The sequence below is a fragment of the Pholis gunnellus genome (assembly GCF_910591455.1).
Source record: "Pholis gunnellus genome assembly, chromosome: 10".
Classification (NCBI taxonomy): domain Eukaryota; kingdom Metazoa; phylum Chordata; class Actinopteri; order Perciformes; family Pholidae; genus Pholis; species Pholis gunnellus.
This window is the reverse complement of record NC_136537.1, coordinates 23,980,632-24,007,286: the sequence shown is the minus strand read 5'-3', so window position 1 is coordinate 24,007,286 and position 26,655 is coordinate 23,980,632. Positions and strand designations below refer to the sequence as shown.

General features: G+C 45.6%; 1 protein-coding gene across 1 annotated transcript in view; it reads right to left on the bottom strand.

Moving 5' to 3' along the window:
* Positions 1-26,655, bottom strand: part of ppargc1b (peroxisome proliferator-activated receptor gamma, coactivator 1 beta) — a gene marked incomplete at its 5' end in the record, with an annotated part of 77,818 nt that overhangs the window by 11,953 nt on the left and 39,210 nt on the right. The window contains 2 exons of the mRNA XM_079167454.1: positions 6,528-6,728; positions 9,978-10,166. Of these exons, the coding sequence (XP_079023580.1) occupies positions 6,528-6,728; positions 9,978-10,166 (390 nt within the window). The remainder of the gene's footprint in view (positions 1-6,527; positions 6,729-9,977; positions 10,167-26,655) is intronic.

Sequence of the window (26,655 nt, the reverse complement as noted above, 5' to 3'; positions counted from 1 at the left end):
ATCTCTGACCTTTGACAACCATCTTCTTCTACATTTCCTTCTCTCCATCCATCCCACCCTTAATGTTGTCTCCTTCATCTTTCCGTCCTCTCCTTTCCTTCAGATCAGACAGGAAGCCACGGTTAGTACACAGAGAGGAAACAGAGCGAACCCCCCCCCTCGACTACCTAGAGTATTACCTTTCAAACAGATATTAACACAACCGCTCCTCATTCCCCCGCTATCCTTTCATTGCTTTTCTTTTTTTCCATCTGTCTATTCATCCATTTATTCCAGTGCCTGGCTTCATGACGGGGCTATCAGCTGATATAAATCAGCTTAGGGAGAAAATCCCCCCGCTAAGCTGTGCGGCGTTTGCTCCAGAAGACGACGGTGTAGAAAATATAGATGTGATCGGAGTAGAGGATTGGAGCGGTAGGATGGTGCCGGGGGCTTCCCAAAAAAATGATTTACAGCAAAAAGGGGGGCCCTGCACCCAGAGGGCTATCTTAACGCAACACACCCCTCGGGCAGCCATTCCGGTGGCCCTCATCTCTCGGGGAAGCAGTGACCGTGGTCGCCTGAGTGTTACAAATCCATCCCTCCGGGGAATTAATACAATTATGTCATATGATTTGGCTATTACGATGAAATTGAGGGATATTCTAAATGGTAAATCCACGCCTGCATTTTTTGTTTGGATAAGAGATAATTGACTATTCGCTGCTACTTCGTCAAGCTGACGGAGCGTCTGCACTCACTGACGTATTATTTACATGTCGGAAAAAATGAATAAGCAATAACACGAGAGCAGCAGACAGAAGGATCTACAATATGCGTTTAAAAAGGACAAATCCAGGATGAAAACAAGTTAAAAAGATAAAGACAGTGAACCAACACATCAGCTGCAGATCGAGACAGGAGACGATGAAATGAAGGAACAACTCTGTTCCTGTAAATCTTTAAAAAGCAACCGCAGCATGTGTTCAGCAGCTAGCGTAGCATAGACGTGCTAATGCTAGTTAATGATGCGCTAACATCCTGTGCTAGTGTTGGCTCCACAGGATTTTATGTAGAGAATGTAACGTTTTAGAAACGTACGTCTGCTTCAGAACTAACGAGTATCACTGTTACACGTTTAAAAAGTTACAGTCGTTCTGTGTTTCCTTTTACTTCATTTTCTTTCATGACGTGACGGTTTTGAGCACATCGGAAGCTTCAACGTGTGAACTCTTCAGTTTAATGACAGAACTAAACTGTAAATTATTCACTTTAAATGTACTTTAGAAAATGACTGACGGGACATGAAGCCGCCGTGTTATATATTAACCTCTTGAGCCATTATGATGAATATGAACTGAATAATGGGGCCAGAACATCTTTAAATACTGTGTATATATATATATATATATATATATATATATATATATCAAACCTGCTGACTCACCTCTAGTTCATCTTTATACGGGGGACTATATAAACATCGTAAGGCTCTTAAAACCACTTTCTATGTTGGCATACGTTTACGGTAAAGTACTGTGAAACGTAGAGCGGAAGGTCTTGAATCAAACTATGAGACGAAAATATAAAACAGATTTTTATGAAACAGATAAAAAGAGATTTATGGATTATAATAGTGGTTGTTTGCCTTCAGATACTTCTCCAGGGATCATAGTTTATCTACAACAACTATCTTTGTTTATTACTGTAATGCTTTAATGAGTACAACATTAACCCCCCAAACAGAGCTGGCAGCAGCCACAGGATACTATCTGGGTCAAAGGACCGACGGGGCGACCGGCCGCGTCACCGACGCCGCCCTCGGTGGACGATGCCAACTTGGCTCAGAGCGCCCCGATGATGCTCCTCTGAGAGTCCCATTGAAGGAGAGTGAAGAGGAGGCTGAAGGTTTGTGTCTGTGTGAAACACTGAAAGCCCCCCCCCCCACACCCCCACCGGCAGCGTTCAGGCCCCTCAAACACTCTACTCTACTCTGGACCCCTTCCAGAGCTCCACTGGCAGCATCAATGCAGGCCTTGTTCTGTGGTGGCACACACACACACACACACACACACACACACACAATCACACACACACCATGCAGTATCCTTTCTCACCAGTAGAGGGCAGTGAAACACTCAGGCCTGAGCACATGAGTGACAGCAGTCATGTGACAGTAAACCACTCAACTGATAAAAATAGGACACACACACACACACACACACACACATCTGGCTGCTTCAGTAGAGTAAACAGCATAATGTTATTACACGAGGCTTTTTTCTGTCTGAGTGGATGTTTGGTTGCTATTTTTTGCCACTGATAGTAAACACAATGGAAGAGCTACGATGCAGAACGATATGATTCATATTCGGTTAAGTGAAATATTCGGCTTTCTGTCGGAGGTCCTGGAACCGCCGGAGCCTCTCAAGAGCTTTGAGACGTTGCTTTTCAGACGAGCGACTCTAAAAACGATCTTAAGAGGTCGATTCTTTTTAGAGAAGATGCCGGACTGGAAAACATGAATTAGCCAGGCGTCATGTTATAAATATAGGTATTTGTAGATGTGTAAACATCAATTATAGCTGTGAAGAGTTGGGTATTACTACAGTCGAGTGGCTGCTACAGGTGAACAGTAAAAGCAGTGGTGCTGTTGTTACAGAACACGGTGCTCCTAAAAAAAAAAAGACTTATTTGGTCAATAAGTCCCAAAAATTGCTAAACCAAATTCAGATTATAATTTCCTTCCTACAGTCATCACCCTCTCATGCCTATTTTTGCTTTTCCTGTGCTTTGAAGAAACAGAAGTTCTGTTCATCGTTTGTTCCCGAGACACAAAAACGATCTCCGGCAGCTCAAAACTTTAAACGTGTGAAGAGAAACCTCCGACTCCCGCACAAAGGCCATCGGAGGCTCGACTCGTCTCGCTCGTCACAAACCTCGCCGCCCGGAGACGCACCGAGACGATGCCCGGGGGAAATGATTTAAGAGGGCAGAAGCGGCAACGACAGGAATAGAAGTAGCGGCATAGTAGTAGCCTGACAGCAATAGTAGTAATAGTAGTAGTAGTATGTGGTTGTGTGACAGTAAAAAGAAACGCGTGTGTGTGTGTGTGTGTGTGTGTGTGTGTGTGTGAGTGGAAACTTTTGGAAGAGCATGTTATCTTGCCAGCTGTCAGGAGGAATGAAGCAACAAGCAGTTGACTGAGCGCTGTGTGTCTGGGGATGGAGGAGACGTTTTCAGCTCTACTGTTGCAGGATTTTTAGGAAATACGAGCTGGAGTGACACGTACAGTTCTGGAGAATTCACCACGAGATGCAGCAACACATTAATCACTGCTGTTTAACTGAGAACGAGCGCACACAAACAGTTTGCGATCTTAACTTTTGTAATATTTAGGTTCAAAGATTTGGCTCAAAAAACAGGAAGTACTCTTCCAGTAAAGTAACTGCATCAACTTTCTTCTTCTCCAGTTTCATCTTAAAACCTCAAGAAACCAACATAATGGGAGAGAACGTGGAGACCCTTTGATGCTTCTGCAGTGTTTATTGATGGATGTAAATGCTGCAAATGTGGATCTTAATATCATTATTAAGTGAGTTTTATTTTCCATCTTATTTTATGCATTCTGTGTATTTTATCTTATTTTATTAATCTTATTCTTCCCTTTTATTGTAAAGCACTATCTGCTGCGCTTCTTCTATGAAAAGTGCAATAAAAATGAAACGCATTCTTATAATTATTATTATCAAGCTGGAAACTGAATTTATGAACCGCTCGGTAAACTTAATCAAGTCTACTTCAGGAGAAACGAAGCACCGTCACCCAGATAAAAGCTCTTTTTTTTTTTTTTTAATTATGGGCTAGAACCCATCGCGAGCGTCTCATCAGTACAAAACACCAACTATCCAACAGAACCGACCACTTCTCCTGCGACCTTCAGGGTCCTTCCCTCGCTACATGGAGACGGAGAAAAGTGTCAGGCGTAGCTGATTAACAGACCTACACTCATTCTTATTCTGACACAAGTTGACTGATAACCGAGGAGTCGTCAAGGTGAAGACGAGGGGGGGGGGGGGGGGGGGGGGGGGGGCACCGTGTTATTGCAACACAACAGCGAAGACGATGGCATCGGGGGCCTTGACCTCTCGGTATCTCTGACCCGTTGTTTTGGGACCAAAACAATACCTTCCGTGGCATTTAGCAGCAACAAAGCCGGTTCTGTCTCGCTGCGTCCTGTTTGCTGTTGCCACGCATGCCAGCGATGTGTAAGCCACACACACACACACACACACACACACACACACACAGGCACGTGAGGCTTGGCGTCTTTTTGGCTCCCTCGACTGCCAAACCCTTACTGAGCTATCTAAGGTCATTAAAGTCATTATCATTTCCACCGGTTTGGAAGGAATGCCCTCTGCTCCGGTCGTGTTTTCTCTCCGATGCCAGTCTTTAAAAGTATAAAGGGGTCAAACACGATGACACTTGATACCAGGCTCCTTAACGTCCGTAAGAAAAGTATCAAATCCACTTCGCTATATATTCAAACTCTAAATGCAGTATATTTTTACACGTCCAATAAAAATCTACAGCCATGCTTGAAGCTCTGTGCACCGGTCTGACTGAATATCATCAGTGTCATAAACCAAAGTGTTAATGGTTCGATAAAAGAAGTCAAGGGATCAGAGGATTAAATCACAATTCATCCTGAGATGAACGTGAATATCTACCGACTTTCACGGCAAACCAATCAGCTACTTCACTCCAAACCACACATGAGGAAACGTCAGGGGGGGGTCGCCACAGTCAGTCGAATTCATCTTCGGGCCACCAGGGACATTTACACCAAATATCCTAGAAATTCATCCAATATTTAAGTGTTGGACCGACCGACAGAAACACTGCTAGCCTGGCGAAGAAGTCTTCATTCTTACATCTTTTTTGACTTACACACACAACTTCAATAAAGTAGTTAAATGTATTGATCACCAGACGGTGTAGTGCCAGCTTTAAGAGCTGGTCCCTTTTGAGTCCTGCTGTTCACTTAGTTTCCCCTCCTCCTTAACTATTGCTCCACATGCAAACCTTTCATTGTGAAGCTTCACAAACCTCCTCCGACCTTCACCCACAGACCTCTTTTTAATCGGAGGACTCGCTGTGTGATTGATGTGCAGCGCAGCTTCGGTGAGTATTTGCGGCTTCCAAACACAATAGCGTCTTTGTAGACTGAAGCTAAATCAGAAAAAACAACCTGCGAGCAGCTCCCCTTTCTGCAGTGAAATGTAAGTCAAATTAAGGAAGCGGGATGAATTCATCTTGACAAGTGCAATAAGGCCGCATAACCGCAGTAATCACAAGTCATTTATTGCGGGGAAATAGCTTCCTGCTTCAATTAAGCTCCGGAGCCGGCTGCATTCTTCTGACAGCAGAGTGAACCGAAGGGGCGGAAAAGTAGGGCACGATATTCAGTGTGTGGAGGGATACGGCAATTTGTTGTTCCCGTGTGATGAGACGGGAGGTTTAGTGGGGTTTTTGGAGGGGATGTGGCTTTAGGTGCAGGCAAGGGGATGATAACAGGGAGGCCAGCGGGGGGAAAAAACAAGGTCTGTTGTTTCCCTGGAAGTCTGGTTCAGGGAAACGATGGAGGGGCCCAGAGAGAGAGAGAGAGAGAGAGAGAGAGAGAGAGAGAGAGAGAGAGAGAGAGAGAGAGAGAGAGGCATCCAGCAGCACTGTGTGAAAAGAGAGGGGGGGGGTGGGATGAAAACAAGCAAACACATCAAACTTGAGCGTGTGCTGGAAGAGCACACACATGTTTTGATTACTAAACTTGTGAGGATTTCTGACTTTTAATCCTGATTCTTAATCCTGATTCTTAATCCTGATCCAGATTTTAAAAGGAAGAGTTACAGTCCATCAAAACCTCTTCATAGCTTTGTGGCCATCTTTTCTACCAATTATCTATCATAGCTTGTTCTCAAACCAAAGTCTGGGAACATGACAACATGACAACATTATTACATTTAGTTTGATTTTAACTTAACAAACACTCCTAACCTAAGCCTTCTGATCATCCCCCCAAAGCACAGTTCATTCCCACATAAACTCTTTCAATAAGAATCTGCGATGTGTCCTCAGCCCTGCAGGATTTGGCACTCTCCTTCTATTCTAGGAAGGACACATGGTCCTTAGAAATACAGAACTACAACACACACACACACACACACACACACACACACACACACAGGACTGGATGAAAGGTCACAGTGTGCCCCAACGGCCCTCCCTCTGTTTTCCTGGAGTTGAAGGCAGACTTTGAACCTTGCTGACCCAACAAGGGGAAACATCAAGGTTAGCTAAACTACACTGATTAAGATACGGGGGCGGGGCGGGGGAGAGAGAGAGAGAGAGCATGCATGAGGGTGAGAGAGAGGAGTGGACGGTGTTTGAAGCATGTATGAAAGGCTCCACTTAAACAGGCGGCGGTGTTTGAGGGTAAAGAAAGAGAAAGAGCCCCCCGTCCGGAGGAAGCATCGAGGTGATCTTACTAGAGATAGGTCGTCCGTCTCGGCCCCCATGGACTGGCTGAAGTCCTCGGCGCTGAGGGGAAGAGCGTCCTCCTCTTCCTCTTCCCGGTGGGGCTCCACCCCGAGGGCGGGGAAGACGGAGAGGCCGCCCACCTCGGCGTCCACCATGCCATCCAAGCTGTCGGTCAGAGCGGCGAGCAGGGCCGCGTTCTCCTCTTCGATCTGAAAGACGAGCACGGTGAGAAGATGTGTTTTAGAATACAGGAAGGAAAAGAGCGTAACGCTCAGCGCATTGACGTCGTCTCACCACCAGGTCCGTTTTAGTCGCTGTCGGACTAAATCAAGCAATTTTCCGGGGGCGTGTTTTCTTTTTCCTCCCGTCACATTTTTTCTCTCTGTGGCCTTAATTTTCATTGCACTTTAAAAAGTCCTCCACCTCTACGGAGGTTAGAACACAATCATGGTTAGAAGTAGAGATAACTCAAACATGTCTTTTGTGTATAATAAATAGGCTGTTGTGATTCTAATTCCCTAAACCTCGAGTGACCACCGCCCTGCAATCCACAGAGATGAAACAGTCTTTCTCGGTCTCGAGAAATAACAGATTTCTATCCTGTATTTACAACTGGAAATGATCTTCCTCAGCAGATAGAGAAATAAAAGTCTTTTGAAGCCGCGGCGTCGTTGCTGAATCGCTCTCCTCCATCTTCCTCCTTCATTCACTCCACTCAGCTGCTGCCTGACGTCCATTCTTTCCTCTTTTCTGTTTTATCCTTAACACGGTCGATATGTTGTAATCTTTGACCTCATTAGAAAGGACACGACGCAGGTTTGTCGCTGTCTGTCTTGACTCTCAACAATCTTGGTTTCTCATGATGTTGTACACCCCAAAAAAATCCCAAGCGTTAAATTTAACCGGTTCAATTTAAAAGATATGCGGCAGAAAATATTGTTTATCTGTAATTTCAGTCCCAAAAAAATGTCGGCCCCCGTCATCCCTCCTGTTCCAGCCACACGGGGGGTTGTTTACTGTGATGGAGCTGCCATCTTGCTGAGAGCGGAGTCTGGTGGAGAGGTGATAGCGAGGCTGGCCTACGGGAAGCCACCGAGCTCCATTCATCTGTCTCTCTCTTTTATCATCCAGCTCCATCTCCCGGCTGCCAAAGCATTTATTATTTAATTTATTCTCTGTCTCACGGCCTCGCTGCCTCGCTCTTCCTCCCGCACCGGTTGCTGCAATTTAGACTTTGAAATTCTCCCACAGAATGTCAAAAACACGGGAGTCATGAGGAAGATTTAAAGTTTGTAGTGCGATTGATTCTTCTCCTGATAATAATGAAATGTCTTTGGGTTGAATGTTTCGTTCTTCTGATCCACGGTGTTAAAATGATTTATACTAAAATGTTCTTTCTATTTTAAATTGAAACTGTCTCTGCGTGTCTCAGTGATGCTTCAGCAGCATTATCAGTACGTTTGTACATTTAAAGGCACTCATGGATATTACCTGATTATATTAATTAGATTAGAGAGACGTTAATTAGATTTCCTGGGTAGTAATTACATTCATCTGTGAGTGAGACAGAAACAGAGAGACAAACTCGGTAACATCAATGACAGAAACAGAACATATAATGATATTTCTCACCGTGTAGACGTCTTTACATCATTATTATTGGTATTAAAAGTAATATATAACACTTGTAACTAAATCAATTTCCCCTCCCTACCCTCTCCAAGGTTAAATGAAGCCCTTCCACACACCGATCAATCCCGCCCGACATGGGATCAGACTCCGATACGTTACTGTAAATAAGTAGCGTATCGGCGGAGAGACGTAGGGACACTTGATCTGTCGGCTTATCCCTCCATTCATTAATGTGTGTTTACGACCGAACGCCGTCCGACCGTCGGCTCTGATGTATTAGTCTGATCAATACGGTATTGGCAAAAACATAATATACCGGGTTGGTGGGTGGCAGAGGAACGGAAAGACATCTTTCTGCAACCTTGGGATCCAAGTGACCCAGTGAAGGGAGGAGTCCACTGTATGTATCATTGTTTAGTTGTTACGGCAGGTTTAACACGGAGGATGATGATCTACGTTTGTGTTGATTTATTGTGCGTTTCTTGTTGGTTTTTGTGTCGGAGTCTGATTCTTTTTGAGGGTAACAACAATAATATGGAGAGGGGAAAAGAGATCGACAAAGAGACGCAGACAGGAAGTGAAGAGAAAGAACAGCAGAGGGATAACAACAGATGAATGCATCCGTTTCCATGATTCTGCTCTTTTATCAGGTGATGTCAGTAGCAGACGACGCGTCTTGTTGTTGTAGCTATACGGCGTCACTGCCGATAACTATTACTGTTAATGCGGCACTGTGAGGCCGGTCTGCGTCTTTAAGTTTTGTGAAAGACGGCAGGAAGACAAACAGTCACTCGGGCGTCGGGCTAATGGGGGGGGATCGAAATAAGAATAAAGAGAGTACAGACGGAGAGCGTCTGTGTTTACTTCAGCTGCATTCCCGTCATGTCTCCGCTGTCTTCATTTAACCAATACTCCGCGGTGCATCGCAGCGTCAGAGCAATTTCCACCGGCAGAGCAGCGCTACACGGCCGATGATGTGGACCTAAATGCTACTTTATCTCTTTGTTGTCGTCTTATTTTATTCTCCAGATGCGCTCAATTTAGCCTCTGTAATGGGACCTGGAGCTGGAAGCCTATAGACAATCAATGTTCCAAAGGCTTTTTTTGCTTTCAGATAGAGACAAACCAAAAAGGTATTCCCTGAATTCATCCAGCAAGGGACACCTGATACCGGAGCCTCTGGGTTTTTTTTGTTGGCCCTGTAGAAGCGCCGGGGCCGATCAACAAACTGATGGAGTGCCTCCATCATCGTGTTACACGTGGTGGCGTAGCTGGGAATACCTTGGCACCGGCCCTCTTGAGACGCGCCGCACATTTCAGCAAAAGGGATCGGGTTGAAGGGTCCGGTGCTTTGCACGTGTCGACATGTCAAGGAAACTTTGGCTCCGCGGGGCCCCCCGGATTCAATGTGCTACAAGAGCTTTTCAACGGAATTGCGTTGCAAGGCAACAGCTTGGGGGTCCGTGTCCACTTCCTGTCAGCAGACGAGGGAGTAAACTGGGACACATTTAGAACGGGAATATATGCGTCTATATAAGTAAAATGACCAAAGTACTTTGTAAAATAACTCTGGTCTGAAGAATAAATATTTATATTAATATCTTCCGCTTGTATAAATACATTAAATACCCTTAAATCTGAAGCTATCAGGAGTTATATTTGTGATGGAGGTTCTTTTCCAAGCTAGCGATTTGTGTTTGTGGCAGGGCTCCAGTGGGACGAGAGGAAGTGGACTCTGTGTTTACATCGTGGTGCTTGGGTGCTTAAAACACAGTCAAAGTTGATGGACAATGTTTTTTCCTCATGTTTCGGTGAAGAAGCCTCACCTCAAAGAGCTCGTCCGCCGTACTGTAGTGGTGGATGGACGCCGGCGACACGTCCGTCGGCTGATCGTTGCACCACTGGAGCTCGCTGAGACAGTTGACGCTGTCGAAGTCGCTGGTGTCCAGCTGGGAGAGGTCGATGTCCGGGAAGTCAGTGTCCAAGCGGTCCGAACACACCTCCTCCTCCCCATACTGGAGATGGAAAAAGAGAGAGGGGAAAGGTCCCGTTAGTCAAACATCGAGATTAAAGCAAAACCCAAACCCCCCCGCCCCCCCCCCAGGCGGTTTGTCTTCTTTGACATGCAACAAAAGTGCATGAGTCTGGAGGTGCTGATCACAGCTGGAAAGATCCTCAGTGAGAAACGAACATGCGTCACTTAGTTGCTCTCTCATGCGATCACAAAGGGATTGATGTTTTCTCTGTAACCCCTGCTCTCTCTGAAACACCAGCTACCAAACATGGGAAACAACTTCCCTCTACGAGACTCCCAAGGTTTGTGTTTCCTGTGAAGTTCATCGCTCTGAGCAGCGCTGCACATTGTTCAAAATGAGGGGCTTGGTTCCCGTTGGGACGGCCTTTCTAAAATATGTATGCAGCTGAAGTAGCGCGAGGCACTTTGGATAAAAGCCTCCATCGTCTGGCATATACTGTATATTATTACACTGTTCACTGTCGGGAGTCACAAGGAGCTCTCATCAACAGCCCCTCATCTCTCAACAGCTACTCATTACAGATAATGAGACTTCCATGTTAGAGGGGGTTCGACACCGAAACCAATGGAGGCATCGGCTCCGGCACGAGGCAGGATTAAAATGTGTCACGTACACCGGCAGCGGCACCTATCTGGAAGTGTCTCCGTGCATTTATCGAGCGCATCTCCCCGCGGCTCACAACAAAGAGCAGCCGTGACCCGAGAGGTCTTCAGGTCGATTAGTTCCCCCTTCGTTTGGTTGAGTTTGTGTTAATCAGTTTAAATGAGCTGCTCTGTTTGATCTGTGGACTCTTTTGGTCGCGGTGGCACAGCTTTGTTTTCTGTGTTTGATACGGTCAGAGAACTCTCCTCGAACGTGGGAACTGCGCACAATGATTCTCGAAAAGTAAGTAATTTGCTCTGCGCACATACAAAGTAAGAGACTGAAGATTAATTCAAGTTTTCATTCATTCACAGATTCATATTTGAAGTTCAACATATTTTCCCCCTGCCAGCCACCTCACGAATCCAGGAAACATCCTCATGATCCCCTAGAACCCCATTAAGAACCCCCGACTCCTTCAACCCCCCAAAGGATCCCTGGACTGCCTTTGCAGATCTTTAACCCCTATATTCCTGGGAAAACTACTCAAGAACCTAAAAGCCATCAACGACAGGAATCCCGGGAGGAACTCTTCCCCCCTAAAGACATCTAGAGCTCCCTCAAGGGAACCTAATAGCCTCCCCCCCAAAAAACTCTAGAACTCTAGAGAAAGAACCTCTAAAACAGGGAGGAATGTCTGTAGTATAACCCCTGAAGGAACCCCTTAAAGGAACCCCTTTAAACTCCCTCATGAACCCCTAAAACAGAGTGGAATGTCTACAACCCCTAAATACTCATAGAGGCCCCTAAAGGAGCCCTATAACCCCTTAAAAAACATCTCAGAAACCGTAATGAAACCCCCCCGAACCCCCAGTGAGAGCCCCACGTTGTGATCTACTGAAGTACCGTTCCAGTCAGACGTTTAGCAGCCACGTGGTCTGCGGTCGCAACACGTGGCCGCCAGTCAGACACAAACCCTGAGCCACGTCAGAGAGAGAACAGACAGGAAGTGTGTCTACGTGACTCAGTGTGAGGGGAAGCAAGCGACTGTGCTCTCTTGGGGGAGGTAAAGATTTTTTGGGGAAGGAAGAAAGAATGGTATGAGGCGGGGAGGAAAGGAGGAAAGGAGGGAAAGAAAAGCAGTCAAACTGGATTTTTAGTTACAATACTTGATGAATGTGTGCATGTAAATGTGTGTGTGCACGTGTGCAAGATATGATTGTCTTATTGTACACACGATGAGGAAACGCGGTCTGTTAACGTCTCTCATTCACTTATACGCCCACACACGCACACACACACACACACACACACACGCACGTGTTTCTATTCATCTCTGTCGGCGAGCAGACAGGGTCGACCAGTTACACCAACCACCTCTCAAACTGAATCTAACTGACGGTTTTCATTCACGATCAGGTTTCCTCGGAGGTAATCTCATCTCTCTGACTGAACTCCGCTTACAAAACCTTTTACCGCTGAACCGAGTAGATAAATAACTGTCAGTTTATTCTGTGTGAAATACTTTGTGTGACTTACTTACAGTGCAGTCAATGACGTCTGGATACGTGCTACATGTACTCTTATCTATTGAGTAGTTGTTAAGCTAGATAACAATAAACATTTACTTAACTGTCAAATGCTAGTTTTACACAATCTAAAAATAACGCTCTACTTTAATTGTCAACAGCGGGAAGAAACACTCATTATCTGATTATTTTTCACTGTCAATTATTATTTTTTGATTAATCATTTAATAAAATTATAAAAACATGACTTTTTCCACTAAACCTCCCTCCTCTCTACAGACATTCACACAACATAAACACTGTAACTTCATCCAGAAACACACCCGGCTGTGATATCTTAGTCGATACAGCATCGTGTTGTGTTGACGACGGCTGCTCGTAGTGCGTCGATCTACGACATCGTACAACTCTTAACGTACGACTGTTCCCGTTCTGCGTGTTGGTGTGTTCATGTAGTCCGTGTGAGGGATGTTTATTTGGGTCAAGGACTGGATGTAGCATCAATGCTTCCATAAATTACAGAGCAGAGTTACACGATAGAGCAGACACGACCAAAGAGCCAATCAGCAAAGTGGGGGGGAGAGAGAGAAAAAAGAGAGAATGGAGGGGGAGGAGTGTTAAGGTGAGTAGGATGAAGGGGAGAAAGGCAGGAGGAGAAGGAGCTGAAGAAAAGGAGGGAGGAAAGGGAACAGAAAAGGTGAATATGAAGAGAAGGGGGTGGAAACGATTGAGTGAGTGAGTAAGTGAGAGGGAGAAGAAGAGAGAGAGATGTGGGTCAGAAAATAAAAGAGCGATATAGAGGAGGAGCAACGGGGAGAGAGAGGAGGGGGGAGGAGAGTCGTGACTTGATTGAGAAGCAGAGGGGAAAGGGGGGAGGAGACGAAAGACGAGAAAGGGGGAGAGGATGCCCTCTACACGACCCTCCCACTGCTTCCTCTCCCCCCCAGCTGCTGATGCAGGTGTGTTTTTACCGTGAGAGAGAGAGAGAGAGAGGAGAGAGGAGAGAGAGAAAGAGAGAGGCGAGAGAGAGGGAAAGGGAGAGAGAGAGAGAGGAGAGGAGAGGAGAGAGAGTGTTAGCACGCAGCTCACATCCCTCTCACATGCTCCTGACTCATCCCCCTCTATCACTCGTTCCATCAGCGCATCCTTCCTTTCCTCTCTCCTCTTTCATCTCACTTTCTTCTCCGCTCCCTCCCTCCCTCCCTCCCTCCCTTCCCTCCTTGGCCCTTGTCCTCTTTCCTTCACTCATCACATTCCCACATCCTTTCCTATCCTTTTCTCCTTCATTACACATCACCTTTTTTTCCTCGTCGTCTCTTCTCTTCCTTCTCCTCTCCTTCAATTATCTTTCCTCTTTCCTCCCTTTTCAGTTTCAGTCTTTCCTCCTCCTCCTCCATTCCCTCTCCTCTTTCTCGCTTATCTTCCATCCCCTCTTTTATTCTTCCATCCATGTTCCTCAGTGGTTTTCTCCTTAACTTTCTTCTCCTCTCCATCTTTCCTTCCCTCTTTCTTTGCTTCCACCCTCCTCCCATTCTTCCATGACATCTTTCTTTCCTTTCATTCGCCTTCTTTTCTCTTTCCTCCATTTTCTCCATCGATCTGTTTCTCCTCAGCATCCTTCCTCATATCTTCTCCCCTTCTTTTCTCATCTTCTCCTCCTTCCTCTCCTATCAAGCCATCACCCTTTCTCTCTTTGGTGCCCTTCATTCTTTCTCTTCTTTCATTTCCTTTTCCTTATCTCTTCTTCTTCATTCCTTCTGCCTCTTCTGCTCTTCTTTCATCCCCTTACCCTTTCTCCCCTCCTCCCTGTGGCCTCCCTCTTCTCACCCTTTCTTCTTCCCTCCATCCCTCTCTCTCTCTCTCTCTCTCCTCCCTGATAAACTCGGACGAACAGGTTGATTGATTTCTTTGTTTCCACTCAGCTTCTCTCTCTCCTGAGTCATTCTCTCCATTGCAGCTGTCAATCAATAAAAACATCCTTGGGCAGGCCACACACACACACACACACACACACACACACCCCTAAACACATACACGCAAGTAACACGTGTGGACATGTTGCACCAGAAAACAGGTGAACTGGGCGCACACACACACACACACACACACACACACACACACACACACACACACACTGCAGCACATACATACACTTGTCATAATCTCATCTGCGTCACATTCATACCGGAGCGTCGACCCTCTGCTGGTCTCTGTCACGCCCACTCAAACACACACACGTTCACATAGATATTGCCCCATGTCTCACACACACACACACACACACAAACACACACACTGTGTGAGAACAAAACCATGCGCAACACACACACACTCTGAAACACTCGTGCGTGTTTGAACTTCCTCTCCGCAGCGGCAGAAGGCGAATGCGGTGTTCCCACCGCCGCGCTGACTGTGAATAATGATGAAGCCCCTGACAGCTACACACGACGTGACTCACACACGGCAGGAGGAGGAAGAAGGCAACGCAGCAGCTCGGCAACGCAGCAGCTCGGCATCGAGCGACGCCTTCCCTGCTCCGCGCTCGCGTCGGCTCTGTTTTGTTACACGATCGCTGAACATCCTGTCGGATTTCTTGCAGCGACCTTTCTGACCTCGTGCGTCGAGATTCTCAAACAGTTCAGTTTCTAGCTAATCTCAATCAGGAAGTTTTAGGATCTCTGACTTAAAGGAATGCTGGTATCCAGCAGCAAATGTCCATAGAAACACTCAGTACACTCACTCCAAGCTAGTCATGTAACTAGCAGTTTATTGGCAAGGCAACAAGTGTTGCAAACAGACCGATCGAGGGCATCTGAGCGGATTATGCTGAAGTGGGTTTTTCTGTGGCTGTTTTGAAGCTTTGTTTTGCCGTGACTCAGGGTCACTGTTATAATCTATTGGAACAGAAACTGGTTACAGATGCTGTTTTTCTCCAAAACTACAAACTTTTCAGAGCAACTTTTCATGCCTGCAGGGTGACCACATTTCCCCCCACGATGACTAACACAATGCAAAGGAGGTGGCCTTAAATCTGTTCCAAGTAAACAACAGACAAAACAAAATGTGTCATTCAGATTGAGCTCATGAATACAGTGTGGCTCATTTCCTCGATGTGTTTGAGGATGTGCATCCTCCTGCGTTAGGTCCAACACAACATGATGAGTCCGCTAGGAGAGAGAAGCGAGTCTGTTACCTTCATGTTTTAATCCTAAAACTATCTTGATGCATTGAAAAAGAACGTTCAGATTCCCTAAACTTCCCCTTCTGAAGTGGCCCTGAGCAAAATCCACACGTGTGAGGTATGAATGTAAATCAGGGATTGTTTGTGGGGTTTTTTTGCTGAAAAACACCACAGTGCTCGGTCATCCTCTGCTAATAAACGTGTTGTGATTGCTAAAAGGTGGAAATAAATAGGAGAAAGCGGTGGCTTATTCTTCCCAGTTTTAATGTACGATAATGGCCGGGGCATAACACACAATAGCATCTCGGGAATGAACACATCCCTCACCGTGTCTCTGACTGAATCTATTATGGCTTAAATGGAGCGTTAGAACGGGCAGATTAAGCAAATGGGCATGAAATTAACGTATAATACGAGCACCTTTGAAGATATTGAAAGGGCACACTTCAGGGGAAACCGCGCTAAGTTCATTCTGAGTTTAAGGTTTTTTTTTATAAAAACAGGAAAATGTGAGTGAGAAGTATAAACTGCTGCTGCCGAAACACTGAAATTAACGCAAATGAAACGGAGGAAAACACCGTGGCACAGAGCTGGATTTCAAACGTCTACTCTTTGTGCTGATGTGAATGCAAAATCCTGACCTTTGACCTTTTGAAACCTATAAAATGCACTTGCTGGAGTCTGCTTGTAACAGGGCATCACAGTGTAATAATAATAATAATAATAGTAATAATGGCATTGGGGGGGAATGGAGTGTAAAGAGAGATGAAGTGTGGTGACTTCCATTTGTGGTTAATCTCTGCGTTGGTAACAACAGTGAAAACCCACTGGCCCGTTCAGTCATAAAAAGCCTGCTGGGACAAATCGCGCATTAAACCTGCGCTATTTATAGCGGGGCCTGCACGTGGGAGAGCTATCTGGGCTAAAACCAGCAAGTGGATATGGAAAGGCCAGCGAGACTGTGCGGTGCGGTGGTGCTCAAGCATGTGGATGTGCTGGACCGCATCCTTCACTTCTATCTTTAAACACACACACACACACACACACACACACACGACACATTCTTTCAAGGGTTATCTCTTGTTTGACTTCTCACCATGGTGCTGAGGTAAAGCTCTGGGCCTTCTATGAATAGCATATCGGGATTTTTAGTTCCACAAGAATTTCTTGGAGGCGGAAATCATCCGATTGGTTGAGTTAAGTCTCTGGGGGGTGGAGCTAAAAAAAAGCTAAAAATATAAAGCTGAGAAACGCTGCGTACTACTTACGTACGAGCTAGTTAGCATAGCATATAAATTCAAGACGGCGGTTAGCTGCTAACTGACCGGAAACAATCATGCCGTGTCTCAATTCAATAATGTGTACTACGTATATACTAATGCTTGAAGTGTGCTATTTCTGCAGTTGGTGTAAAAAAAAATCAAGGTACAGTACTTTACCGTTTTATACTAACCGGATGTTCTACAAGCTCGCGCATGGACGTCATTCAAACTACGGAAGCAGCAAGACGTTATCATGCCAAATACATTTTTTACAAAAAAGGGAAGTAAAATGTCTTTCTACAGATTTTAAAGTGCCAGTTTATAGGATTAGACGTGTGTGGTGTGGTTGCAGATTGCAACCAACTAAATACCCCTCCACTCACTCCTTTTCTCGGTTTGTCCATTCTGGGCTACCATAGAAAACATGGCGGAGCAACATGGCGGACTTCGTGACGAGAACCGGCTCCGAATATAGATATGAATGATTAGTTTTAAGCTAACAAAAGCACAACAACTCTTAGTTTCAGGTGCAGATTGTAAACTAAAAACTTATAAAAACAGTATTATATTCCATCTCTGCTAATAGATTCGCAAAAAAACGTCCTTTTTTGAAGCGTGCAAATCACATAAACCAACCATTACATGGTTCTGATAATAATGTGATAACTTATTGATCCAAACTGAGAAATCAAAGGCTGCCTGGCAGCTCTACAGCAGGCCTCTTTGTGATGTTATGTAAGGTCGGTCACAAGCTCAATCATGTGCCGGTGAGCCCTCGCCAGTGCTCTGGACTGTCCAAACTTCCCTTTGGGCACACAAACACATTATAGACACACACACACACATAGACAGATACAGCACCACCTCCATACAAGGTCAAGCTCTCTCAACCCTGGGCTGTAGATCACAGGAGCAGAAAGAAGACTGAATATATGGGATTATTCCTCACTTTTGCGATACACAAATCATTTGATTTGACCCTCAAAGGCCTTTGGCAGCACTCGAGAGGTTCTGAAATACCACGACACGAAGTTGCAACTAAAGATGTAGCTGTTGCAGAAATCCCTCTTACTTATTGCAGAATTGCTGAACTTATTCTGCACTCAATACCCCGAGAGGAAAATCTAACGTTGCTCTTCTAAGAAGTGACTGTCCGGCTGAGAGTTCAAATATGACGGAGGTTCATCACTCACCACGGCTACAGAAAACACATATTATGTTAATGTCCTTTACTCAATTAGTTGATTAATTACAAACGTTCTCAGAAATTCTTATTTTCAAGTTCTAAATGCCAGTTTCTCGTCTTTAAAAGCTGCTTAGGAAGCTTCCCCGACCTCACAGGTTTTTGATTCCATTTGGATGTCAGTTATAAGCAGCAGCGTCACTCGAGTGATACATGCATAGACAAGTAGAAGGGTATTTTCCAATGATCACCACTACAGAAATTAAAGTGAAATATATTTGTATACTTATTCTCCAAAATTACACTTTAAACCCGTCTTTGAGAAACACCGTAATAAGAAAATGGAGAGGGAGGTACATGTGAAGGTTAAGTGACGGACCGGAGCCCATATAAGTGAAAAATGGTGATGAGCGGAGCCGGATAGAGTGTTGTAATCACCTCCCGCAGCCTCGCACGTTGAAGTGACATGGAAGATGTAAGGCGGCGTTGCCAGGATTGGGGACTCCGCTGAGCGTCCCCCCCGCTACCTTAACTCTCTTTCTTGTAGGTCACTTTGACAGGAAGTGGTTTATAAATGACAGATCGCTGTGTTGCTCTAATGTATCGATTTGTGACCCGCCCATTGACGGGGAAACCCGGCATGTGCACATCGAGCATCAAGCAACGGAAACTGACGCCAAAATATAACATTGTAAACATGAGTTTATGGTCTCAATCTCTAGTTTCAAGTCTTCTTCAATACAGCATGATGTTCATTTAAACGATGGTCCATTTAGAGTCAAACAGACCATAAAGCAGGGTATGCTTTGGGGCGGGGCTTACTGTGATTGACAGGTCTCTACCACAGCGTTGTCTGGTCTGGTAATCTTACAGCTTTAACCCTTTCACAGCGTGTTCTCTAATTATCAAAGTTAATTGTAACATTTTCAGTTGCACGATGGCCAAAAAACCAAGATGGCGGCCGCTAAAAAGGCTTAATTCGAGGCTTCAAAATGTCAGTCCACAAACCAATGGATGACGTCACAGTGACGGCGGTCAACGTCTATACAGTCTATGCTTCCAATTACACACAAAGAACGCATCACAGCCGAGTGCTAAAAGCATTGAGATCAATCAGGGGAGACAGAAAGAGAGATGGAAGTCTTCCGCATTTTGATTCCTCTAAAGGAAACATGTTTCCGACGAACCAGACAGTTGGGCTGAACCTCAGAGATTCACAGGAAGACGGAGAGAACAAGAGACACGTCGTCGGTGCTAGCTGAGCACTAATTGCTGCAGCGTTTCAGCGCTACATTTCGCAGAGAACACTTGTCAGTCTGGGTGATCTGTTCTTTGGATTTTCAGTTGCGCTTTTGTCTGAACGGGCTCTGATTGCTTCTTCAAGGAGTTTGTCTCCCAGTAAACAGCTGATGAATTCCACATTTACATCCTAGAATATGTTGGCTTGTATTCTATAAATCGTCATCGTGTGACCCTGTAGAATTACGCCGTGGACTTCTGGAAGGGCCCCTTTCTTCAGGTCGACAACCGACGCTTCATCACGACACGACGGTCGCTTTGTGAGTAATCTGTTGACAGGTAATGAGAAGGAAAAGCTGCACAATTTAAACTCCCCAACTCGTTTTTTTTTCTCCCCAGCGGCCTACAGAGAAGGGATGCGCTTAATTACTGCAAACAAATAGGAGGACGCCCCCTCCATCCGCCCCCCCCCCGTGTTTAATAAAGGCCACAAAAAGCCAATTATGTGCCGTTTGATTATTGAGGCACAAAGTCAGACAATGAAGACTCACAAGGGTACGGACGGAAAGCTAAATCAGGATGCAGATCAATGGGAATCATTACCTCACGCTGTTTAATCTGTATTTATCCAGAGACGCTTGACTGAGCGCCAACATGTTTTTTTTTTTTCCAGCAGCAAACTGCTTTAGATTCACAAAGTTAACATGAATTCACAGCTGGAGCAGCTCAATACAAACGCCGTCTTCTCTTGTAGCTCAAGTCCTTCCTCTCGTCTGAATTTTCTCTGAGCAAGATTCAAACCTGCCACCCATCCAGCCTCAAAAAGCTCACCGCTCTGACTGCTCTGTACGACAGTAATGATCATGTCATCATGATGGTTGTTTAATGCAACCTGGTCTGTTTGCTTTTGACGTGTCACAAATACGATGGCGTAGCGAGGAGGATGGGGTGGACGGTTTGTGTCTCGTATGAAACTAGACTTATTTTAACCCCAAACTCGTTCTTTAACGAAACCTAACCAAGCACTTTTGCTGCCTGAACGTAAATCGAGAATGCAGTTTTCAAAATGCCAAATGCACCGCTAGTAATTAAAAGAGCAGAATGTAGGGTTCAGTAGCATCTAGCAGTGAGGTTGTACATTGCAACCATCTCAACACGCCTCTTCTCACGCCTTCCTTTCAGAGCGCGTTGGGACAACTTTGGTGGCGAAAGGCTCTCTCTAGAACCAGTGTTTGGTTTGTCCGTTCTGGGCTACCGTAGAGACGTGGCAATGCAACATGGCGGACTCCGTGAAGAGGACCCGCTCCATATGTATATGAAGGGCTCATTCTAAGACAAGGATTCTTTTCAGGGGATTATAGACGAATGAAAACACAGTTATGAATATTATTTTCCATTTCTGCCAATAAATCCCCCTGAATCCTACACACCATTCCTTTAAAACACTATAAAGATTTGCACAAGTTGGGCCAGAGCTCAAGGTGTTTAAATTGCTTGTTTTCTTGAACCAACAGTCCAAAAACCCAAAGACAGCCAACATTCAATTACGTAGAAGAGATAAAAAAAGCAGCCAATCCTCACATTTGAGAAGTTACCCCAAGAGGATGTTTGAGACTTGATCCCTTGTGGATATAATTCTTAATCCTCCAAGTACACGCAGCGTACGCATCACAGGCGAGTGTCAAAAGTGAGTACATCATAAAAGGGAAAAATAAAGTCTTCCGAATTTGGATTCTTCTAAGTGAAAACATGTTTCTAACAAAACCAGACGGCCAAAGCGATCCTCAGAGACTCACAGGAAGACGGAGAGCTTGCCGCTCCGCTCCCTCTGGAGTCTCTCTTAGTGCCAATGAAAGGGAAGAAAAACTAAAAGGGAAAGAGAGGAGACAATTACCCAGAATGCCAATCTGCGGTCTGATTCCTCGATAAGTAAACTGGTTCATTCAGATACTAGCTATCACTGTGTGTGTGTGTGTGTGTTTCTATATTTAGCTCCTATCCTGGTCTCATGACCACTTTTTCCACAGGCTGCTGGTGACTTGAGGAGCTGCTGCCAGACACAGATGACACCACACACACACACACACACACACACACACACACACACACACACACACACACACACACACACACACACACACACACACACACACACACAGCTTGATGATGCAAATGAATGGGGATTATTTTGGAATCAATCGAGTGTGTGTGAGACCTTGACCCGCATGACAGATAAAATGATTTATGTGACCTTGAGCACACGCCGGCGTTGCCGAATGAAAGCCTAACGGCGGCAGCTTGTGTTTCTGAGCACAAGCCTCCGTAGTGCCACTTATTAAATGTGCCATTTACATTTACTTCACTACTTAAAAAAGGGACATTCTGTCTAAATTTCCTCTTAAGCTGATTTAGTTCACTTCCTTTAACTCTATAAATGACCAGCAGGCGACCAGTCAGTCAGGAAGTCATGAGGTCAAAGTAGATGTGTGTGTGTGTGTGTGTGTGTGTGTGCGTGTGTGTGTTCGGTGTGTATTTCTGAATGTGCTGTGATGAGCACAAACAAGGCCAATTGAGGGGGAAATGGGACCCTGCTGAAAACCAGAGTGATGTCAAGTACTGGCTGTTCCCACCGCGGCTGCTGCTGCAGGGTGTGTGTGTGTGTGTGTGTGTGTGTGTGTGTGTGCATTTCTACATATTATATTATATATATCTGTGTACAGTCATTCCAAGGAACAAAATGCCTTCATACACGTCTGCAGGGTAAGATAACACGAAAGGCACTGGATCAAATCTATCCAAAGGCGGTCCATTTAGGTCCAGCAGCAGACGTGAGGAGGACAGATCGGAACATTTGCTCTCGCACTCACCATTCATATTTGAGAACAAATGTTTAGTGGTTTGAATGATGCAAACTGCCGGGCATTAGTGTCGCGTTCAAAAGACGTTTTCAGTGACAATTGCAAAGTGTCTTTGATTGGGGTGGTGTGCAGCATCCAAGGTCGTGCTGCCTTGAGGTTCAACGTGTTTGACCTCTCCATCGGAAATCAATCAGTGAGTCCCTGATCAATGCTACATGCTAATTCAGTACAGTATGAACTACATACTAATGGTCACAGTAAACTGTTTGAGCAGCATGTATTGAAATAATCTACGCTTTACCGTGTTATTGTCATATTCCTTATTTATTTAAATCTCTTCCAGCTGTGAGCATCTTCGCCATTTCCGTATTGCAATGCATTGTGCGTATGTATCAGTATGTAATATGGATTTGGGATGACTCACTCTGCCACTGATCGTCAGTGCGGAGGGCACACCCTGTTCCTTCATGTTCCTTTAACTGCAATAACAGTTATTCCAGGTGCCGAGTTACTAATCCGAATCCGTGCAAGAGTTTAACTGCTCTTATTAAAAGTGAGGGATTAGACTTAATCCAATTAAGCATTTGCAAAAAAAAAAAATGTAGGAGCATTTCTGTCCCAAGTTCCGCTCCTCACCATCTTTTCCCTGGTGCTCGGAATGTCGCGACGACCTCTGACCTCTTCGCTGTCGGCCACTTGCAATGTTGGAAATTTAGACGCCGGTGAAAGCTGTCGCAGAGAGACGGATGCGTACCGAGAGAGAAGTCGATCTCTCGCACATTGACACGGTGACAAAAACACACGTTTCTACATTTACATACTGTTTTTCTTTGTTCTTTTCTCACTCTGTAGCATCATCACAGGCGCTCTACCTCACACACACACACACACAGTCTGCAAATGAGTTCTGGCCTTCAGTCAATACAACAAGTGTTATTGAGTGCTTCTGATGCTGCTTCCAGTCTCAACTCAAAAAAACAAGCAGTCAACTTTCAATGTCCTAGCTTCTGATTTAACCAAAATCAGGATTTATTCACTTCTTTATCGTTTGTGATTTTATTTTACAGCAAAAGAATGAAAGGCCTTTAAGCACTTTAAACAACTTGTTCTGTGTTTGCTTCAGCGCTTCAGTTTTCACTGTTTGGCCCAGAAGAGGAACGAACGCGGCACTAATGCTCTCATGACTTTCATAATGACCCTCATAAATATCACTAATGGCAAATTAAAGCCGGCTGCCTGACTGTGAGCAGCAAAACCTCGATACCGGAAATGTGTCGCATCACGTTTAAAAAACGCCCGCGTCACATTTACAGCAGTGGCATGAGATTGAAAACAATCAGGCGTGATCTAGAGTCACACTCTGCTCTGGATTGGAGGTTTCTTTGGGTCGCCGTCGACTTGGAATCCAGTGCGTCTGCGGCTCTTCCTTCCTGCTGTGAGATCCGTTACACTGATCTCACCTCCAGCCAACCTTTTGTCACTCTGCAACCTAATCTGGCTCCCTCCCTCCCTCCCTCCCATACTCCCTCCCTCCTCCACTATCACTCCATGCCCTCCGCTAGGACGAGCCGTTGGAGGCGCAGAGGCTAAATCTAGAAGCAGCAGCCCAGGTGAACCCTCGCCTGTCCCGCGCATGTTAAGAGGCTAATGACGGAGGGATGGAAATACGCAACGTTAAGCCAAACAGACTGGGCTGATTACACTGCAGCGGGCGGTTCTGCTTATCCGTCGCTCTATCTGCTAAATGCAGCCGGTAAACTCTGGTAAATCACGTCTAGATGCATCTCCTCCTGATCGACGTGTTAGGACGCATCGTGTGGCAGTGCTGGTACTTCCTGTCGATGCTCGCTGAGCGGTGGGCGGGGCCGAACCCACGCCACACCGTCCTTAGCTCATCACTAAGCACCCTGCTTAATTGTTGTGAGATTAGCAGTCAAGGCTAAAATCGGACTGTTCCACCGGTCGGTGGATAAAGCCACAGCCAATCAGGAGCGAGAGAAGGGAAATGTAAGAAGGGTTGGGGGGGGGGGGGGGGGTGACAGATGCTGAGCTGGGCTGCACAAACGGAGGATAAACTTGGGAGAGTTTCCAACATGAATATGTAAAGAAAACCTTCTTCTCTTTAAGGTCATTACAACTGAAAATGTGTTTGAACTTAACCTAAAAAGAGTGGCTTCAGTATCAGCCATTAAAAAAAGCTGTTTCAGTGTAACATCAGTGCCAAACCGAGGCCGACAGCTGAACACAAGTCAAAACTGTGCACGTCCGCAACCCGCAAGACGTCAAGAAGAATTGCGAGTGACAGAGCGGCCGAGGATGATGACGGCGGGATGAAGGCGAGACAGAGCGGTGAGCTAAAAGCAGCGGAGAGCTGGCGTCTTGAATCCGCAGGTAGCAGGTAGCCTGTTTGGTAATGGGATCGGAGAGGGGGGGGGGGGGGATTCAGTGCTCAGAAATAAGAAATGGCGGTGGCAGCTGAGACGGCGTGGAGGAGGAGGCGGCGCCGCCTGCCGGGACGCTTCAGTGTAAGAACACAATAGAGGAACAAAGAACAAACATTTGAGGAGCGTTGAATGGAAATATGAACGAGGGAGTCTGGAAGCTGAGAGCGTAGAAGAGACACTCGAGAGTTTAAGAGGATTTAATCTTCTCACTTTCAGTGGAGATGGTGATAAATAGATGAAGAAATATGGTTTAATAGAGCAGCTTTTTCAACCGCTTTGGCCTTTTGATTAAACAGATCATCTATTATTAAATGTTCGGCGATTAGTAAGAAAGTTAAAACCCGGCAAACTGTTTACATGTTCACAAGGAGTTATTACTTATTAACATCAGGACCTGAGCTTGAATTTTTCATAAAGTAATTTAAGAAGATAGTTCCAGTTCATATCTAACAAGTGCAGCTTCTCAACATCACGTCGACATCAGAATGTCCTCTGTGTCCTTCGTAGTCCTTCGTGGTCCTTCGTGGTCCTTCGTGGTCCCCCCCCCCCCCCCATCATGATGTGGACTTGCAATCTCTTTAAGCACTGGTAACCACTTTCCATGTTCCCTGCAAGAAAAGAGCTCTTGCTGATTAAATTGCCACTGAACAGGCGTTCACCCTCTGCGTCCACGTTTGTTCCAGTCTCAGGTGTCCGACCGTCCCGGCATCTAATTCCACTCAGACCGGGCCTCGAGCTGCACCACGACACCTCTGCACTCTAAGCTATCAATCCATTACAGTCTGCCGTCTGTATTTACAAAGTTTCCTCAGACGCAGACGTGATTTTATCCCACATTAGATCACGACTTGAAAATCTTTTTTCTATTCATCTGATGACCCCCCTTGGGTGGGTCCTGACCCCCCCAGGAGGGGAACCACTTCTATAATGATCAAATCTACCTCCCATTCTTAAAGGGGACATATAGTCCGGTTCTTTTTGTGGGTTGCACCACATTTGTCTCGCAAGCCAATCAAAGCAGACTGGGTTCTTTTTCCTCTTAAAGAGACAGATTCAGACAGATACGGGTGGATTCAGAAAGACAGTACAAGACAAAAGAAAGTGTACTTTCAACATCGAAACATGTTCCAGTAGGAACCCAAACTAGTAGTATGAGCCTAAATATGAGAATGATGTGTCCCCCTTTAACATCAAGTCATTACTTTAAATGTAAGAACCTAAAGGAAGCTTATTGAGCGACTCTTGTTTTTCAGTCTGGAGCTGCAGCCTCTCCTCTGCTGCTTCAGGACTGAATCCATCACTGTGAGGCCAGCGGATCCGATGGCTTTCTCAATAGCTTCGTTAGCAATTAACGGCGTACGCTGATCCCAGCTAACCCGGCGGATTGGATTGGCTAGCTGTCCAAAACCACACACACACACACACACACACACACACACACATACACACACACACACACACAACTGAAGCTTCAGTTTCAACATATTATCCATCATTTCCTGTGATCAATCATTTCCTATTCTATCCTCTTCCTCGTCTTTCACATCCTTTGTTTCATCCTTGTCTCCTTCCTTTATGTGTTTTTTACTCGTTTCTCCACTTCCCTCCTGACTTTCTTCTTGCTTGTCCTCTCTTCTTCCCTCCACTCATTCCTTTTCATCCTTCCTACCTTGCTATACCGTAAATCCTCCCCTCCTTCTTCCCACCTCTCCCTCCTTTTTCATGTTTTTTTAACTCCTGCCGTAAAGACGTGCGTGCGACCCGTAGTTCTCCATCTTCTGTTCGTTGTGTTGCATTAATGCATGTATGAGCAGCACACATGCTTGTTCCTGCACGCGAGGCATCAAGGTCAAACCTCTGCGATCACTCTCACTAAGGAGCTCATTAGAAGGAGACGATCAGGAATACCCATCAACCCCGTGCAACGCCTCGCTTCTCCTCCATCTTTCTCCTCCTAATCCTGTCCCTCCTGTCGCATGCCGTGAACGGTCCGAGGCGTGACGCTACATTATTCCGTGCAAATCACTGCTCCGCCCTAAAACAATGGATTCTTTGGATCTTTATTTTCTTTTTGCACGAAAGTGGTCGGGCACAATACGTATTTCGGCTAATCGTGACTCCCTGTAATTTGTAAGCGCCTCCTCGTCACCTCCATCTTTTACCTCTCCGTCCGTCCGTCCTCCTCTCAGC